Source organism: Sinohyriopsis cumingii, chromosome 8 (assembly GCF_028554795.1).
Source record: "Sinohyriopsis cumingii isolate HCF-2022 chromosome 8, ASM2855479v2, whole genome shotgun sequence".
Taxonomy (NCBI): domain Eukaryota; kingdom Metazoa; phylum Mollusca; class Bivalvia; order Unionida; family Unionidae; genus Sinohyriopsis; species Sinohyriopsis cumingii.
Window position 1 is genome coordinate 12,961,282 of NC_142968.1, and position 20,587 is coordinate 12,981,868.

The following is a 20,587-nucleotide window of genomic DNA, read 5'->3' on the forward strand; positions in this document are numbered from 1 at the left end:
AGATCTGTGTAACCTATATTATTATTATTAATAGTCTCGTTGCAATGACAGAAGTTGATGCAAGCAGTTTCATAGTTAAAACAAATTTGTCGCAATGATTCATGATCCTTTTTTCTCGGCAAGAGTTTTTTTTTGCATGGATATAAACAAATATGTGTGTGTGTGTGTAGGATTTTTAACGTAGCTTTAACAAGTTTTCAGTCATATCGCTACGACGTCTGCAGTGTGACAGTTTATAATGATGTCTAGCACTAGGGCATCATGCCGTAAACATGTAACATGATGTTCCACCCAGTCAAATTATCCTGATACCAGGCCCACTAGTCCTAACAATAACCTCTTAATGCTGAGCGCCACAGCTGCTAGTACATTTTTTTTAGGGGCCCCGAGTGGTCTAAAGCGCTCTCCGTCACGGATCACTGCCATCTCACCTCTGTCTGCGTGGGTTCGAGTCTCGGGCTCGGCAAATGTGGATATGTCAGAAAGTTTGCAGGTAGCTTCTCGTGGGTCGGTGGTTCTTTCCGGGGTTTTCCCGGGTTCTTCCTCTACCAATAATACTGGCCGCCATGTATAGCCTATCTTGTGCTGAAAAATGGCGTTAAACCCTATAACAACAACATTTTTTTTTACAAATCTTTGGTATGACTCGGCCGGGGTTCAAACCTGCTACCTCCCGCATCGGAGGCGGACGCTCCATCCACTTAGGACACGGGAGCGGAGAGAGATAGAGATAAAGAGATGATGATGTGCTTGTTGTACTAGACATGTTCTACAGTTTACTTAGAAAGACTAATAGCTTTCCATACCTACATTTTAAAAAACGTCCGACATGTGCGCGCTCAGCCGCATCGGAAAATCAAAGATAGCTCTAAATTCCAAATAGATGATGGCATCTTAAATTTTTTAATATGGGTTAAGATCCTGCCCACCGAGTTGACGCCTTGGAGCAGTGTTCTTGTAAATGTCAGTTTCTACAAGCAATTTGTACTTTTCTTACGAACAATCAATGTCAGTGTCTGAACCTGACTGTTCCGTTGTATCAGTCCAATTTATTAGTGTTTACGGTGTACGGTGTGCAAGTGGTTAGCATGCTGAACTGGCAAGGTAAATGGTGCAGGTTCGAATCCTACTATCTGATAACCTCTGGTCGGTTACCAGTGTGTCCTTAGGCAATGCACTTCACTACAATTGTCTCGGCACGAAATGTGTGTGTGATTTAGATTTTTAACGTAGCTTTAACAATTTTTCAGTCATATATCTACGATGTCTGCAGTGTGACAGTTTATAGTGGTGTTTAGCACTGGGGCATCATGCCCCAGACATGTAGCATGATGTCCCACCCAGTCACATTATCCTGACACCAAGCCGACTAGTCTTAACACTAACCTCTTAATGCTGAGCGCCAAGCGAGGCAGCTGTTAGCTCGGCACGAAATAACATACTTGTTACTAAACCAAACGAAAACAAACCAAACCATCATAACAACGTTGTCATGAAAGTTGACTGTATTATTATGTTTGGTCCAAGTGCCAGAGGGACTGAGGGAAAGAAACAGGCACACAATATAACTCTACTTAGGATATGATGAGTGAATAAAAAATTGACAATTTTCTTTTAACTGACATGTTTTATCAAGAACTGCTTTGTTTTTCTCTTTCAGTTTGTTACATTATGTTTGTGACACATACAATTTTGACTTTAATATATATATATATATATATATATATATATATATATATATATATATATATATATATATATATATACAACTTCCCTCATATATAAATACATTTTCCCTTGCGTTACAGGAGGTAGCTTTACCTGCTGATTTTCTCAGTTACGAATGCGTATATAGGACAATAAGATGGCTCACATATCTGACATAAATCGAAACTGAGTTCACATCATATTGACAATATACTGACATTATATTGACAGTATATTGACATTATATTGACAATATAAAAAAATGTTCGACAATATAAGATAAATAATTTGTAGATAAATGCATAACTAAATCCGAGCATGTTTGTGATACCTGATGTGCGGTGGTAGCTCCGTTGTCAATGAGTATGAATCGTAACTCATGGGTCACGAGTTCGATACCTGCCCAAACCAGGTTGGGTTGGCTGCCTTGGGATCTGGTAACGAAAGGCATTTGGTCGCATTTCCTCGGCACGATATAGCCAACAATGTACTAAGAGTGCCATTAAAACGTCAACCAACCAGAAGTCAGACTAAGGAACACCCACGTGAGAATACCGCTTGCATGTATTCGGTCTTCTTAATTTACAAGGTGATAATGTATTTGTATATCAATCAATTTTGTTTTACAACAATTAGCTAATAAAGGCATCCAGTGCTAAACTACTTTCTGTCAAATTTGGTACAATTCTGTGATGCGTTTTTTTTTTCAGCAATGTCTGATGACAGATTAGCATAATTTTGTATATATAAATAAATAAATAAATAAAATTAAGCTTGTGCGCATTCAGTCAAATTTGGTCAACGTATGCAAACCAGTTTTTTAAAAAAAAAAGAAGTTAGCTGAAAGTAAAGTTTTTATATTTTTGGTAAAGGCATCCATATTTGAATGTAGATTCGTAACAAATTTATCAAAATAAAACGTCTGATTACCAGAATACCTCCATTCAAAATTTGGTCAAATTCTTTTTAAGATTTTGTTTCAGAAAAAGTTGTTTATAGGTTTTCTATTTACTCTAACGTTGGTCATATCTGACGATAAATCAAAATAAATTATTTGAATGGCCTTTCATGGTTGCCATGCTTTTTAAAACAAAAAATTTCCAAGCCTTTTTCAGGTTTTTCACTGAGTAAAATTGAATTTTTCCAGGATCATTTATGACCCTTACAGAACGGAATAAAAAAACATTTTGGTTTATAAACGTGCATTTTCAAAATCAAAAGCCGTATCTATTTTGAGACTCTCCCATAACATATTAATTAGACATATGATTATGCACCAAAACACAATGTATTGTTACATGCAAATGGTGTCATACCGAATCAAACATCTGTGTGAGCAAGGCTTTAAGTCCATTGTTCTCCATTATTTCCAGGGATCTCACGACAACAGTTGCTGTCAACTGAAGAGTTCTTACAGTACAAGCATGTTCCCTAATCACCTAACGACCACACATCACGAAACTCTACTTTCACACTTGCAAGTTTTTTCTTATGGCGTATTCGTATGATCCCTCAGTATGCTCTTCCAAGCCGAATATTAGTACTTCACGCCATGTAGTACAAAATACACCCAAACACGTAATGCAAAGAATTATTCCTGCCTCAAATTACAGAACACATATCTAAAAATAACAAGAGAATTCCCAGGAAAAAATCGGGGTGTGTGGTTTGGTGCCATTTAACGAAACTATTCAACGGTGTCATACAGTCTCGTGAACGCTGTATATTATGATGTCTGTTCCTTGAAATTGGCTAATTACTCGTGTTGAGAAATATTATATCGTCCAAACACATAATCCCCATAATCAACAAATAATCTCTAAAATCTAACAAATCTAAAACAGAAACGTTCAACAAACAGCACAGGCCCTAGTTTTATTACATAACCACTAGAAACAAGTACGAGTATTGAAAGTCATACAAAATGGCATGTAACTCCTTTCATTTAAGAGGAAAAATGTTACCCTTACTCTGCTTAACTGCATATGTTGGTTATGACGAAATCAATACAAGGCAAAGTGAACTTTGCTTTTTGGGCTTGTTTAGGGTGAACAGACAACCCATAAGGTGATTCTCTGTCCAGAATCAGCACATAGCGTGGGTCCTGTAAGTATCTGGATCGACAACATACGTGTATTCTCGAAAAGCTGACTAAACGAGCAGACAGGTACTCCATTTTCATAGTGCCGAATATGTGCTCCTTCCTTAATTTAAACAAAAACTGGCTATATGTTTTGATAGTTGACAATACATAATAACAATGACCTATACACAAATTTTGTGCTTTGAATTATTTAAATTCAAATCAGGATGAGATTCATTTGCCAAGCTATGCTTGGAGCCACTTGTGCAGCAGAAATGCTAAATGACTTTCAATTACTTTACTTCTAATGAACCCATTTTTTACATGACATTCTCATGCTTTTTGCATTGTAATGGGAATATACATTTTTACAGTATTCGACATACTAGTTTGCTGTCGTCTCAGCTTGGTAAATATGCTGAAAGATTCCTTTAAAACAGAGCTCTGCTTAATTTGCTGTGAAACTATTAATTATTGAGCACATTTATTCCAGCAACATCAACAAATAAATTTAATGCAGCCTATATTTATATACTGCTAAATGAATAAACAGATAAACTAGTTTCCTGTTAAGAGCTTCTTTTTAAATAAAGTTATTTTTATACAAGAAACACAACTTCAACTACTCTTGATAATTAGGAAGGCAACATTTCTACAAAACAAGAACAAATGTATAAAAATAATTTTGGTTTACACTTTACACAAACCTTTATAATATTAAGCATGAGAGTAAAATTCATTGAAAAGTAGGCAAAGATTACTATTGTTCATAAAGCTTAACACTGTGTTCCCAGTGTGAACAACTGAGTGATATGGAAAGATTTATTTCAATACATTCTTTATATATCAAAAGGGGAACTGGGGAAGAAAATCTTCATGATTTATTTCTCTTACACTTGGTACACTCACACATCCCAGCCAAGGTGATGCATTTTGATGTTACTCTGGTCTACATAACGTTTACATAAGGAAACAAAAATGACACAGATATGATGCAGACTGACTTGACCAATCCAAACACATGTGCACTTGGATTGACTAAACAAATTTGTTCAGGGCAAGCACTCAAATGATCCATATAGCAAATGTATCTCAACTGATTGAAGAGTTCTGCAACCTCCAAAATTTCCGGTAAGAACAAAACACATTTCGGTAATGTTGTGACTGAAATACACATTTTCTTAGTGACCAAGTGGCAGCTAAAAATGCGTCCCCTCTAACCCCCCCCACCCCCAACTTTGAACAGCATCAGCAAAAGTCAAGAGCCTTTCCTGGCTTGGAACAAACCGATTCTTTCTCCCGAATGCTAGAATGCTGTGGACAAACAGTCATCTTCTGTTCAACAGTTCTTTTTTCTTTTACAGAAAGTTGTTTGATTGTGTTTCTATTTTTAGTAATGGTAGCCATATTTGACATTATTTTAGCATCGTTTATTAAAAGAAATGTAAAGACCTTCAAGCCATTCTTGATATGTGGATACTTGGGGCCACATCATAATACTCACTTGTTCTTATAGCCAGATAAGGTAAAACAGATATTAATGAACTTTTTCTAAAATCAATGAGATAGAAAAGTACATAAAAAGACATAAATAAAATTATATTTCTAACTTCTTATCTTACATACAATAAAAAAATTTAATTGCTGCTCCATGACTATTTTTTTCTTCTATTCCAACAACAATAAAATGTTTTCCCTTTATTTGTAGTACAAAACGTTGAATGAAGAATTACACTCATATGACAGTAAAAGGAACAATTATGAATGGTGTGTACATGTACTTTGATGTCAATGTACACTGAGATATGTCTGGACAATTAACAATAGTGTCCACATGTACTTTGATGTTAAGGCACACTGAGATTATGTTCTGGACCATTAGCAATGGTGTTCCATGTGCTTATATGTTAAGGCACACTGAGATATGTTCTGGATAATTAGCAATGGTGTTCCACGTGCTTATATGTTAAGGTACACTGAGATATGTTCTGGATAATTAGCAATGGTGTTCCACGTGCTTATATGTTAAGGTACACTGAGATATGTTCTGGACAATTAGCAATGGTGTTCCATGTGCTTCAATGATAGGGCATGCTGCAACATGTTTAGACATTTTTTCAATTAGCAAAGTTTTAAATATACCTCAGAATCAAAAAAACATAAATGCTGCCCATGGTTATGTTAATAAGTGACCAAAAAAACCCCCAAAGATTTTCTTCTTCCTCTAACTTTTATAAATTTGAATAATTTGAATGTAATAAGCTTACATCTCATGACTAACCTCCTACTGTTTTTAACACTATAAGCACTTTAAATATTTAGGTTTCTATAGAATACAGATACTGAATATACAGTGGCTTTATTACATAAAAATTCAATGTATTACATACATATCTGTATATTGTTCAAGACAACATCATTGATGACATGAGTATATACATTCATGCACAGAAAGACATATATCACAGATAAGAAAAAGAATAAATTAACTAAAAACAAGTTAAGTAATGAATCATTTTTGTTATGCCATTTTAATGAAATGTAAAAAATGCTAAAAGCCCTCAATGGTTTAAAAAGCAAGTTTCCTCAAATGTGAATCTCTGTTGTGGACAAATACAGACTAGTAGAAAACTTACATTCCATATATTGTTTAGGACAGTATACATAAACAGAAGAATTATGCCCATTTACAAGAACTCTACATTATTTAGAGTTTCAATTACTTAATCACAAGTTTCAACCCTTAATACTTCCTTTCTCTCACAAAAGAATTGTCCAAAAATAAAAGCAGTGATAATTCTTCTAACACAACATGTGGATGTTCATACATCCTTAACAATGAAAGAAACCCCAATACTAAAAATGGCCATTAATTTAAAACCAAAAAAAAAAAACATTTTAAAAAAGGAAATTATATCTCTGATAATACTTACCTGATCACATTACATCAGGATAACTTTCTCTGCTACATCCAAATACAGCCCACCCTAAAGATGACAAACATGTCTTTCTAAGTATTATATAGACAAAGGGAAGTGATTCATACAGGTTACCTCCCAACTCTTACATGAGAACTCCCTTTCTAATCATTTGGTATTTTCCACTATATGTGAATATAACCTGTTTTTACTTGTGTGAAATGCGATCAGATAGGATAACCCATTGTTTTCCAAGTATGACTGGTCCAAATCTGGTGAAAAGGCAGAAGTCTGATACCTCAGGTGGGTTGCCACAGGGTATGGTGAAAAGGCAGAAGTCTGATACCTCAGGTGGGTTGCCACAGGGTAAGGAAGAGAGTGTACAGATTACTGACAGAAGGTCTGGGAGGCCTGTTCCTCTCTCTACTTCCTTTTAGCCTACAAAAAAAGGGGCTTATGACCGCCTATAATTCGCTTGGGCAGGAGAAGGAAAAAAGAAAAAACCTGTCATTGCTGACAATCGCCACTGTGAATTCTCTGGTGACAATCATCGCTCCTCGTGTTCTTTCCCAAATGACATGTTTCATTGATGGACAACAGAGTTAGAAAGAGATAGGTAATTAGCTGAAAACAAAAGGGGATTCTTGTGCCTCTTGCTTTCTTACCTCCTCAATCTGAAGTGGAGAAAAAATGGCAATGATCATTAGTGGCCTTTTCAGCTAGATGAAAAGAAAGGAAAAAGTCAACTCAACATTTTTCACTAACTCATTCATGGCATTAAAGACCTGTCTGTGAGTTTTATCACTGTCAAGACTAGGAAGGAGTTGATAAAATATCTGTGGATGACTTTTTACCAGTGGAGTGAGAAAGTTGCAGGCAACTAACTCAGCAGGATCATGAATCCTCCAAGTGGTGCCAATTAATTTTTCCAACCTCTAACAATTTGTGGCAACATGTTGAATAACAAGCTCTCATTATTATTTAAATCCACCAAGGAAATGACCTTGCAGGTAGAATTGATTTGAAGGTGGAGGATGGCATTCCAACACAGACAAAATCCTGTTGATTTGCTTTTTCGCTGCCATGATCTAAATTTCATCTGCCACATTGTCAGATTGGCATGTTCCAGCTTTTCCATTTCATCCACTATATCAAACGTAGGGAGTGTACTCCTTCTCAGCACTCTAAGTCCTGGGATACAGCGTTCTATATGGATATGATGATGAAGTGAAACTGAACATTACAGATCGAAATAACACTTGACAACAGCAAACAGTATGATTACAGCAAAAATATAGATTTTCTGGCAACAAAGATGTTGTATTATCCATACAACATTCTCACTCATTATACAAATGAAATAAAAAAAAGTGTATGGTTGAATTCATACAAAGAATAAATAGGATTCCTGGAGGTCCATGTTTACTGTATTAAACAAGAAAGAAAAACTGGTTATATTCAGAGATAACAGAAACTACATAATGGGTAGAAAGGGAGTTAAGCTGTAAGAGTTGTTTCTCTTTGCCTATATGTAATATATAGCCAGAAAGACATTTCTGCCTTTCTGGGAGGAATGGATTCAGATGTAGCAGAGAAAGTTGTCCCAATGTAATGAGATTATCAAGTGTATTTAATGGAGAAAGTACTGTCATAACAGAAACTGCACATACTGGAAAATCCATCTTCATTATTTAAGCCCATAAACAGCAGTGTTATCATGTAGGTATTTGACATCATCTTTAACTCCATCTGGATATCAATGAAATCTTCATTTCAGTTGAAATATAATGAGCTAACTCAGTTGTCCATCAATGAAACATGTCATTTTACCATTTGATAACTTTTTATAGACATCATTTCCATTTCTATTGTTGCATATGAAGCCTAATGAAATACACTGAATCACTTAACACTGCTGGGGTATCAATTTTCATGGGTAAGTTTGATTAGGAATTTGAAGTCATAACAAAACATGAACCAGCTACCAGCTGAATTTCATCTCTCTGTGCACTGAATGCAGTTGTAAGACATCACCTGGGGCTTTTTTTAGTTATTAAAAAAAACCCAAAGCCATCTACAGTGCTGGGAAATATATTTGGAGTCATATATAAATGATTAGAAACAAAATGAAATTAATGAACCACAATGTAATTCTCATGCAAAATTTAACTGTTTCATGCACATGAAAGCTCTGAATCAATGACTTTGAAAAATTCTAATTTACTAACAGTCTGTTCATTCTTTAAACCAAAGCACCATTTGCAATAACTATTCACTAAAACTTGATGCAATCCAATGCAATTCAAAACATCTGAGAAATGGAGAAATACTGATGTTGAATAAAATAAAATGCCATGTATTGTGCCTCATTTGAAGAACATGTATCCTTGAATAATGTTATCCCTTATTTATCCATGAAAATGGAAGTAGAAACCAACATGTTTCTTGGGAATAGGGCAGCTGCTATAAGTAGAACATATAACTGTTAGGAAAGTGCATGCAAGTCTACGGACAAGTGTACTCTTATGTTGAAATTATGTAGAAGCAATCTTTTCTAGAATATGGTTTGTGTGATTGGTGGGATGTTAATAAAAATTGAGAAAACAAATTATTAGTTCATTTGGGAGGGGGATATAAAGAAAACGCATAGTCTGAATATGTCGCATAATGCGTAATTTTGTGGAAAAAAACGTAATGATTATGCCAAAAGCGTAATGATTATGCCAAAAACATAATGGTTGGTATGTATGCGGTATGATGCAGTTTTTCTTTAAAGACAGCAGACTTTCACCACCATGCATTTTGAAAACATCATACAAAGGTATAGAGAGTCATGTACATAGTATCAGGCACCAATCAGCAAGCAAAGAAGTTGTTAGGATCAGGCCGTCCCAAACTGGAAGGAAATTTTACCTTAAGTTTCCTACCTTTTCAACCACTGTGTCAGTGGCATTAATTAATTAATTAAACTAAGGGAATTAAGCTTGTTTGCTGGTACATGCATGCTAATTAATAACTGGCTGAATCTACAGCAGGCGTTAAGCCTGCTGAATCAGAAATGTGAATGAAAGTATAATATTTTACAGAGATACATTCATCATTGCTTAATATTTTATGACATTTTTGTACTTTCAAATCAATACGCATTTTCTAACAAGCCATGAAATTTGATACCCACAAACTGAAAGTGATTCACATTAAATAGTACAACTGTGAAACGATTCAAACTCTGTCCTTTCTTAACTGCTTGAATTACATTTTTCTAAATTTGCATATGAAAAGAAAAGAAAATGGTTTCAATGGATAAATATATAATAACCAATAACTTACAAGATTCATGAAACTTCCATGTGAATTTCTAGGAATGTTTCTTTTATTTTCCTATCTGTTTATTCATCCCCAAAGGAGTATGAATATAAGACCTCCCATGCCGACCAATGGCTTGTTATAATGTCAAACAATTTATAAATATGGCTGAAATATTGTTAATTTTAAAAAGAAACACTAAATTCAAAATGTATATCATATCAGCAATCTATGTTGTTTACCTAATAAGTTAACCTGTCAGGACTGCCATCTCACTGCAGCCTATAGAAAGTAACCAGTCCATGAAACGCAGCAGCTTCCTAAACTGACAGGGTTAACACCTGTATGGAAAGGAAGAGAAAGTTCATCAGACATCTTTGATGAGTGTTTCCTGGTAAAGATAACACTACCTTGGCCATGGTGTTAATACCATTACAGATCTACATGGCTTCAATTCAAGCAGCATTATAAATGAGAGATACTTCATTCTACAATCTTGATTGTTTGTACATTTGGCACTATATTTATAGCACCTGACTGTCCAGCAATCTTTCGATGCACAATACCAGCCTGACTCTCAGGGGCAGAGGTAGATTTGATGTACCTTTCAGCGGTTGCATGTCCAATTGTTTGCTGGAACAAAGTGTACAAACAACATGCATAAGTAAAGGAAATTATTTAGACTTGAAAAGTTCATAAACAGCTTGAAAATGAACTTACAGGATTATCATTAATGTCCATTAGAAGAATTTTTTAATTTTTTAATTTTAAAATTAGAAGAATTTTATAATTTTTTAATTTTAATGAACATCACAAATTTCAGTTGCAACTCTGCATCATGAATGTGTTAAGAAATAGCAATGCTCAAGGACATTAGATAATACTGACTGGCGTTGTATTGCAATGTGGCATATAATATTTATGATGCAAAACAAGATATTCCTTTACATTTAGGCAGGCAAAAAGAAACTTTAATATTAGCTTAATCTGAAATCTTTTAAAATCAACTTCAATCTTTAGGACAGTTGGCTGGAAGCAAGTACAGACATGCACACTGATGCCAAAGTGACAGCTAGGTCAAACTTCTGCCAAGACGGACTCGACAAATATGACACTGAATGTGTCATGTGAGACACTATATCAGACTTGATATCTTATATCTTGTATAGTAGGAGGTAATCTTGCCAGTATGGCAGCTTGAGCTATTAAAGATCTTTGATCACTGAAGCTTAATTACCTGAATATAATCGAAAGAGTGATCTGCAATTATCAATAGGACATACCTTTATGACTGGGTTATGTCTTTCAACAATAACAGAACTCATGGGTGGGGCTAGTGTTGGATTTGCCCCAAGCCCTGAACCAGTACGCCCATGGTCAACTTTGGCTGTAACTTTGGCAGTTAACACTTTGCTTCTTGAGCCTGGACCAGAAGACTTTGAGGACTGAAAGTGAAATGATGATGTAAACAGTTGCCTTATCACAAAACATGTTGTAAGCTACTGCCATATCGCAAAACACATGATGAAATTACTGCCATATTATGAAATATGATGTAAACTACAGCCAGATCAACAAACATACAATAATATAAATTACTTCCATATACCAAAACATGATGTAAATTACTTCCATATCCCAAAACATGATGTAAATTACTTCCCTATCTCAAAACATGATGTAAATTACTTCCATATCCCAAAACATGATGTAAAACATGATGTAAATTACTTCCATATCCCAAGACATGATGTAAATTACTTCCATATCCCAAAACATGATGTAAATTACTTCCCTATCTCAAAACATGATGTAAATTACTTCCATATCCCAAAACATGATGTAAATTATGTCCATATCCCAAACCATGATGTAAATTACTTCCAAATCCCAAAACATGATGTAAATTACTTCAATATCCCAAAACATGATGTAACTTATTTCCATATCCCAAAACATGATCAAAATTACTTCCATATCCCAAAACTTGATGTAAATTACTTCCATATCACAAAACATAATGTAAATTACTTCCCTATCACAAAACGGGATGTAAATTACTTCCATATCACAAAACATGATGTCAGCTACTGCCATATCACACAATATATACACCAGCTATGTCCAACCCACAGCCTGCATGTGGCCCAATACATCATATTATGTTGTCCATGGCCATGTCCCTTCAACAATATGCAGCTTAAATAATATGTACAATTAGTAATAAGAAACCGTTCTTGCTTATGCTGCCTGTGACTTTATGCATTTTATGTTTTGCCCCCCCCCCTCCCCAAGGTTAGATGCAACTAATGTAAACTATTGCCTTATCACAAAACACATGATAATGTAAACTACTGGCAATATCGTAAAACATATGACTTTTGCGATTCAACACCATTTTTCAGTACATTATAGGCAATACATGGCAGTCAGTATATCTAGTAGAGGAAGAACCAATGATCCACAGGAAACTACTGGCAAGCTTTCTCACATACCCACAATGGCCAAACAGAGACTCAGATTCAAGCAGACACAGATATGTTCTGTGAGTGATCTGTAAAGGCAAGTACCTTAGATCACTGGGCCACCTGGATCAATCAAAAACTTTTGATTATGTAAATTACTGCCATATCAGAGAACATATGACATACACTGCCAAATTAATAACAAAAATGATCCAAAAAGAGCTTTGCGTCCATGAAAAATACTCATTCTTCAAAAATTATGCCAGCAATAAGAAACTAAAAAAAAATTGTATTCCATGAGTTAAAAAAGTGATGAGATCTGGTTGAAAGTTCACTTTTAAAATACCCAGAACATTGGTTTTTTAGAACACTTTATCATGCCAGCAACAAAGGTCACATAAAACAAATATCTATCTGCATCAAAAAAGATCATACAATGCATACTATGATAATAAAAAAGCAGGAAATGATTTCAAAGAGTTCAACAAAACCTTAACACCGTATCTTAACACTATTGATAATGGTGCCAGCAACATAAAAAAGACATCTAAAAAGAGATAAATAAGTCGCATAAAGGAGAGAGAAAAAAGTCCAAAATAGGAGCTTAAGATGAATATTATCAATACATGGTCAAACTTTTTCTTGTTCATCTTGTTTTGAAAATTGCAATGTGACTCACCTGAGATCTGACTTGTGTAACAGTGGTTGTTGTTGTAGTCGATCTTGATCCCTGAGTTGTTATTATCTTTGCCTGACCAGACTTTGTCGAGTAGAATGGTTCATGAGGTATAGTTTTTGGAGGCACATAATCTTTCTCAGGTAGACTGCTCTGCAGATTTTCGGATATACCTTCTTGACCATTTTTTCCACCATCTGTAAATTAATGTAATTTTTAAACAAAATAATGATGAAAACTAAAATTGTTCACCTCAGGTGAATTTTTTCTTCCTAGAAGTAATATGGAAAATTATCTAATGGGAATCTTTTTATAAACTAGTTTTCTGTTGATTGCAACTCTTCATTCCTAAATTTCTGTTGAACAAACTACATGTGCTCTGATCTTTAACATCAATTCATCCCTTTACACAAGGGACATCATATAACAAGATATCTTTGAGATTAATCAGCCCTTTATACAAAGGGCATCATATAACAAGGGAAGATTTTGGCCAGTGATAAGATTGAGATTATTTTGTGACCCCTCTCTCTTCCTCAAGTATGTAATTCAAATCCAGGATCACTTTTAATGGTGTTTTCCTCCTCCAATCATGCATCTTTCCTTGTGGATAATTCATAAAGTAGCTATCAATCCCTTGTCACACAATTGGACAGGCACTGGTTTCTTTTTTGGGGGGGGGGATAAATGGGTACCAGAATGTTGGGAATGAAACAAAAAACCTAATGACAGATTAATACAAATCTATTTGCTAATAAAAATGTACAGTGCATTTATCATGCAAGTTCCAGTATATTCAGTAGTCAATATAATCATGAAATGATCTTCTTGTTGGAAAAAATTCATGCCATATTAATGTATTTATTTCCCCATAAATTTTTTAACTCAGATTTACTTTATATTAAATTACTCTGAAATTAAGGATGGTTGATTATGAATACCAAAATATGCCAAATTATCTTTAGTAGTATGTGGCTCAAATCCCCCAAACCACGAATTTCAAATAAACAGAGTTAAATTCCATTGAGTTTCAAACTGATATGGAAAAAACTGTTTTCTCTTACACATGTAAAAAATACTAAACCCTGAAATGGCATATACCACTTTTAATAATGTTAGATGAAACAATTAACATATACAGAAAAATCAACAAACTCTCAGGTGTGAAATTTCTCAAAAAAATGTTTATTATGACGTTTACACACACACATGAATCCAGGGTCTTTTTTTTAAAGAGGCTGCTTAATCATGGTTAAATGACTTTGCACCAGAGTTGAGGTTGGAAAATAAAATCCATTTTCTATTTGTTTAAAAAAAAAATAGATCAGCTATTTGTCACCATCTCAAACTAAAACAAATGAATAATGATGCTAACAAACATTATATGCTAACTGGGGTTCCTATCTGATTTCTATCATTTCATGGCCCATATAGGTGTGATTCCCATTATTATCTCATAGTCCGTATGGGTCTGATTCCCATTATTATCTTGTAGCTTGTACGGGTGTGATTCCCATTAATATCTTGTAGCATGTACAGCTGTGATTCCCATTTTTATCTTAGCCTGTACACGTGTGATTCCCATCATTATCTCATAGCCCATATGGGTCCGATTCCCATTATTATCTCATAGCCTGTAAAGGTGTGATTCCCATTATTATCTCAGAGCTCGTATGGGACTGATTCCCATTGTTATCTTGTAGCCTGTACAGGTGTGATTCCCATTATTATCTCGTAGTCTATACAGGTGTGATTCCCATTATTATCTTAGCCTGTACAGGTATGATTCCCATCATTATCACATAGTCCGTATGGGTCTGATTCCCATTATTATCTCGCATCCTGTACAGGTGTGATTCCCATTATGGTCTCATAGTCTGTATGGGTGTGATTCCCATTATTATCGCATAGCCTGTACATGTGTGATTCCCATTATTATTTCATAGCCTGTATGGGTCTGATTCCCATTATTATCTCATAGCCAGTACAGATCTGATTCCCATTATTGTATCATAGCCTGTATGGGTCTGATTCCTATTATTACCTCATAGCCTGTATGGGTGTGATTCCCATTATTATCTCATAGCCTGTATGGGTATGATTCCCATTATTATCTCATAGCCTGTATGGGTGTGATTCCCATTATTATCTTCCAATCTGTATGGGTGTGATTCCCATTAACTAATATTATCTGATTTTGTTTTTCAGGATTTGCTTATGGCTCGAATGCAGTATACAAAACCAATTGACATAATAAATGCAATTTAAAATGATCAAGGTAAGCATTCCTTATCTCTCTGACCCCATTAATAAAATATTACTATAATCTTTTTTGTTGTTGTTGTTGTTGTGGGTTGATTTCCTTCATGTGCCAATTCTGTATTTAGTTCACCATAGGTTGACTTCCTTCATGTGCCAATTCTGTATTTAGTTACCCATGGGTCAACTTCCTTCATGTGCCATTTTTGTATTTAGTTGCCCATGGGTTGAATTCATTCCTGTGCCAATACTGTGTTTAGTTACCCATGGGACGACATCCTTCATGTTCCAATTCTATGTTTAGTTACCCATGGGACAACTTCCTTCATGTGCCAATTATGTGTTTAGTTACCCATGGGACGACTTCCTTCATGTGCCAATTCTATGCTTAGTTACCTATGAGTTGACTTCCTTCATGTGCCAATTTTGTATTTAGTTACCCTCATCCCAATACTCAAAGTCGTTAGGAATTTAACTAAAGAATGCCCCAAAACACAATCAGAAAAGAAAATAAACATCCATACAAATGTCAGGTGACAAACGTTGGTTCTGTTTAAAGAAAATGGCACTATTGTGATACTGTGAAGTAGCTTTCAAGGACCACAAGACAATGGACATTATAATGGTTGAGGTGTTCTCACTGCCCTGATTGCTAGAGATGAGCACATGGCAATGGACATTATAATATGTGAACTGTTCTCACTGTCCTGATTGCTATAGATGAGCACATTGCAATGGACATTATAATGGGTGAGGTGTTCTCACTGCCCTGATTGCTAGAGATGAGCACATGGCAATGGACATTATAATGGGTGAGGTGTTCTCACTGTCCTGATTGCTACTGATGAGCACATGACAATGGACATTATAATGGGTGAGGTGTTCTCACTGTCCTGATTGCTATAGATGAGCACATGGCAATGGACATTATAACGGGTGAGGTGTTCTCACTGCCCTGATTGCTAGAGATGAGCACATGGCAATGGACATTATAATGGGTGAGGTGTTCTCACTGTCCTGATTGCTATAGATGAGCACATGGCAATGGACATTATAACAGGTGAGGTGTTCTCACTGCCCTGATTGCTAGAGATGAGCACATGGCAATGGACATTATAATGGGTGAGGTGTTCTCACTGCCCTGATTGCTAGAGATGAGCACATGGCAATGGACATTATAATATGTGAACTGTTCTCACTGTCCTGATTGCTAGAGTTGAGCACATGGCAATGGACATTATAATGGTTCAGGTGTTCTCAATGTCCTGATTGCTAGAGATGAGCACATGGCAATGGACATTATAATATGTGAACTGTTCTCACTGCCCTGATTGCTAGAGATGAGCACATGGCAATGGACATTATAACAGGTGAGGTGTTCTCACTGTCCTGAGTGATAGAGATGAACACAAGCAAGTACATGTATGAAATGTACATGTATGTTAGATGCCTATAGAAAGTAGTATCTTCTGTCAAAACATCAATGTGTTCATGTTTGTGTTTAGAGTTTTTGATCTGGGTCTATGTTTCCATATTGTGTGATTGTAGATCTGGGTCTATGTTCCATATTATGTGACTGTAGATCTGGGTCTATGTTTCAATATTATTTGAATGTAGATCAGGGTCTATGTTTCCATATTATGTGACTGTAGATATTGTTCAATGTTTCCATATTATGTTTCTACAGATCTGGGTTTCTGCCATCAAATTATGTGTCAGATGATCTAGGTCTATGTCATTCTTATGTATATCTACATTGTGTGCTTAACTTTTGTCCATAAATAAAGACTGTAATGATCACTTGTGAACAACACAACACAGCTAATTTTTGTCCAACAATGTGGATTACATTTTAAGATAATGATCATTTGTAAGCAACATGTTTACTTGGAGTTTGAGTTCAGGACATTGGTTTTTCCCTTGGAAAATATATGGTCTACCTGATGTTGGTCAGGTTGATTTACTAAAATTTAAGTAAACAGACTTGATCTTGTTGACAGCTCGGGGTAACTTTCCATTAAGATGATGGAGTGTTTTCAAAAACTCTTATTGTGGCATAGGTCAAATGGGATGTAAGCTTGTTTACATCAAAATTATTCATTCCAGTTATAACATCTGTCTAGTGGAATCATTTTAGTTTTGTTCTGTTACAGAATTTATTTAATTAAATTTTTCATTTGAATCACAATGTGCTTATTGACTTTTGGAATAAAACATTATTCAGGGATTATTATAAATTCATTTTCAATGACATTTTGGATTATATCACTGTGATAATTCAAGACTGTTGGCACATCAACACAGTCAAGATTGAAACTTATTTGATGCACCACTGGAATTCATTCAGAACACTATAATTTTGGACATGTGATAGAACTTTTATGACTATATGGGATTTAATTCACAATACTATAAGTTCCTTTTAAATTTTTCACTTTGTATTCTAGGGAAAGAAATTATTTGTTGAATTCTACTAAACTTGTTGGTTTTTTGTTGGTTTTTTTTTGTTTCCTAGTTTAAGACCATCAAGTCATAACAGCCATCAAATTATATGTCTGCAGATCTGAGTCTATGCTGTTTGCATTTAGGTAAATATTACACACATTTTAAAAGTAGTAATATACTTTAAGTGTTCTGCTTATTATTGGGAGCACTGCAGCTCAGCTGGTAGAGTCTCTGACTTTGAATCCAAGGTTGACAGGTTCAGCACCTGCCCAGGCCAACTTGGATTACCTTTCTCCAATACCCAGTTCCAGCACATGGCAGGTTAAGTGCTCACTTTTGCAGGTTCAGTATTTTCCTCTATTTCTCCAGTTTACTCCATTTACATGCCAATTTCTGAGCCATCAAGAGTAAAGTGTACCAGTTTAAAACTTGCATAACATGTGTATAATAAACTTGCCCAACGTATGCATAATAAACTTGCCCAACATATGTATAATGAACTTGCCCAACATATGTATAATAAAGCTGAAGTAACTTGCTAAAAACAAGAAATCTATTCATGGAAAATAGATGCCTCATCAGTGTCTTAAATTACTTAAAACTTAGTCATGGGGTTTCACATTACCTGACAGACTGATGAATGCACAAGGGTAATGCTGTGCATTACCATGGTCTTAATAGGGCAAAATAATGGAGATCTTTTTATAAACTGACAAAAACTGAGGAATGAGTTGTTTTGCTACATATATTTGGTTTCAAAGATTATATCATGAAGTATGTACACACCTTCACCAAGATGATCCTCTCCATTCTGAAACATTGACATGGCTTCCAGGTTGAGCGCACAAACACCACGCATAAAAGCCTTCTTCATGGCTTCCTCATAATGGTCTCGTTCCTGGTGTAATCTGATCACCTCATGTCTGGCTGCCTCTAATGCTTCATTTAGCTATAAATAAAAAAAATACTCCCATATTACATTAGGATAAGAGATCAATTAAGGTAGTATCCTCCCTATGTAGTGATACAATGAGCCCAATCTTTGACCTTTGCTCCTAACAATTTCACATGCCCCTATCCCATTATGGAGATGAGACTATAGTCAACAAAGGTGTACAACTCTTGTGAAAATATCTGAGTATAATGACTGGTCAAAATGTATACCTTCTGATGACGACCATAATATTCACAAACTGTAAGAGTAGATGCATTCAAAAACAACTATTGCATAAGTCAACAAGGAAAAGTAACTTAAAACAGTTGTGGGAGCAAGAAGATTTCTCAATATGTACATCATTAGATAATGACAATAATATGCGACAAGTTTCAAAGCTATTGACAATAAACTGTTAGACAAATCACATTCAGAAGATTCTATTTTACGATGTATTCAGCTGCAGAACCAAATGGGCAATAACTCCACCACAAATTGTGAGAACAGGGATTTGTTGATATGTGCATCTGATTTGGATAATGGCCACAACATGTACCAAGTTTCTGAGAAATGCATTGTAAACTGAGATACAAGTTGATTTCACAATCTTCTGTAATATATTACATTCAGTTTAAAGTGTTATGTATATTTAATTTAATTGTTTGTTTGTTTGTTTAATTTCTTTTTCATTACATGCTATTGTAATATAACACTGTACGCTGGACTTGACCTTATCCAAAACTGAGTTCATTTCTGCTTGACCTGAATGACTTTTGTTTATTTCATACATGTAAACAGCTAATAATAGCTTCATTATTCTCTATGTGTATGAGCTTATTATCAGGATTATTATTCAGGTGAACAAGGAGTAAATCTGTTGATTTGGGTCAGGGTTTTGGAGATTCCCAAGTGAATTTTATAGGTTACTGTGTTGTAAATAAACAAGGCTCATTAGATCATTCCAGAAGTTTTTTTCCCATCAGATAATGATTGTTTTAGACCATGCTAATTATGACCTGAGGTCAAGCAGAGAACTATATAATCTTATGACTGTGATGATTTTACCAATCATGCTTGAACATCTAGCACCTTCAAGTTGTATTATGTTGTGACCAGTTTGGGCTGAATTTTGTTTTCTTCAAATTATTGAATTCAAGTGATTATTTTCTCTGGAAATACAAAAGTGCTCTGATAAAATTCTTGGATAAAGACATTCATTGAATTTATGCTGAAACCTGGAAAATATTTCTGTGATTCAACACGAGAATGTTGATATATCAGCCCTTCATAGGCTATAACAGACATGTCATTGCCTTCAGTTTTAGATCTCTTTGGGACTTGAAATGAGTTTTATTCAGGACCTTTTATTATTATTGTGTCTATAATTCTTGGATTATTTTGGGATTCCATTTGCAATCCGTAAGTTAATTTTTTCTGATTTTTACTTTGTATTCAGGGAAATAGATTATTTGTTAAATTTTACAAAGCTTGCTGTCTTTCAGTCTTTTCTGTTACTTATTTTAAGAGCATAGACTCTTAACACAAGAAGAAAAAAACTCTGCCAAAAGTCGCAACACTTATATCTTGAAATACGAATCTTCAGATGATGACAGGTTTCACAGTGATCCATCAAAAACCAAAGGATTAGTTGCATCAATATGATACTCTCATACAGTGCATTTGGCAACAAGGCAAAAAGGGCAATAAGGGCACAAGAACAGACATTTGTCAATATGTCCTCAGATGATGACAATGTGTGCAAAGTTTTATGGTGATCCATTGAAAATTGTGGAA

The 20,587-nt window shown here is 35.0% G+C and overlaps 1 protein-coding gene across 1 annotated transcript in view; it reads right to left on the reverse strand.

Annotated features, from left to right (window-relative positions):
* Positions 1 to 6,132: 6,132 nt before the first annotated feature.
* The window catches only part of LOC149792996 (centrosomal protein POC5-like), a 38,672-nt gene continuing 24,217 nt past the window's right edge, over positions 6,133 to 20,587 (reverse strand). Inside the window, exons 9-12 of the mRNA XM_089966859.1 lie at positions 18,646 to 18,808; positions 13,159 to 13,352; positions 11,298 to 11,459; positions 6,133 to 10,647 (exon numbers count right to left, since the gene is read on the reverse strand). Of these exons, the coding sequence (XP_089822985.1) occupies positions 10,498 to 10,647; positions 11,298 to 11,459; positions 13,159 to 13,352; positions 18,646 to 18,808 (669 nt within the window). The 3' untranslated portion in view covers positions 6,133 to 10,497. The remainder of the gene's footprint in view (positions 10,648 to 11,297; positions 11,460 to 13,158; positions 13,353 to 18,645; positions 18,809 to 20,587) is intronic.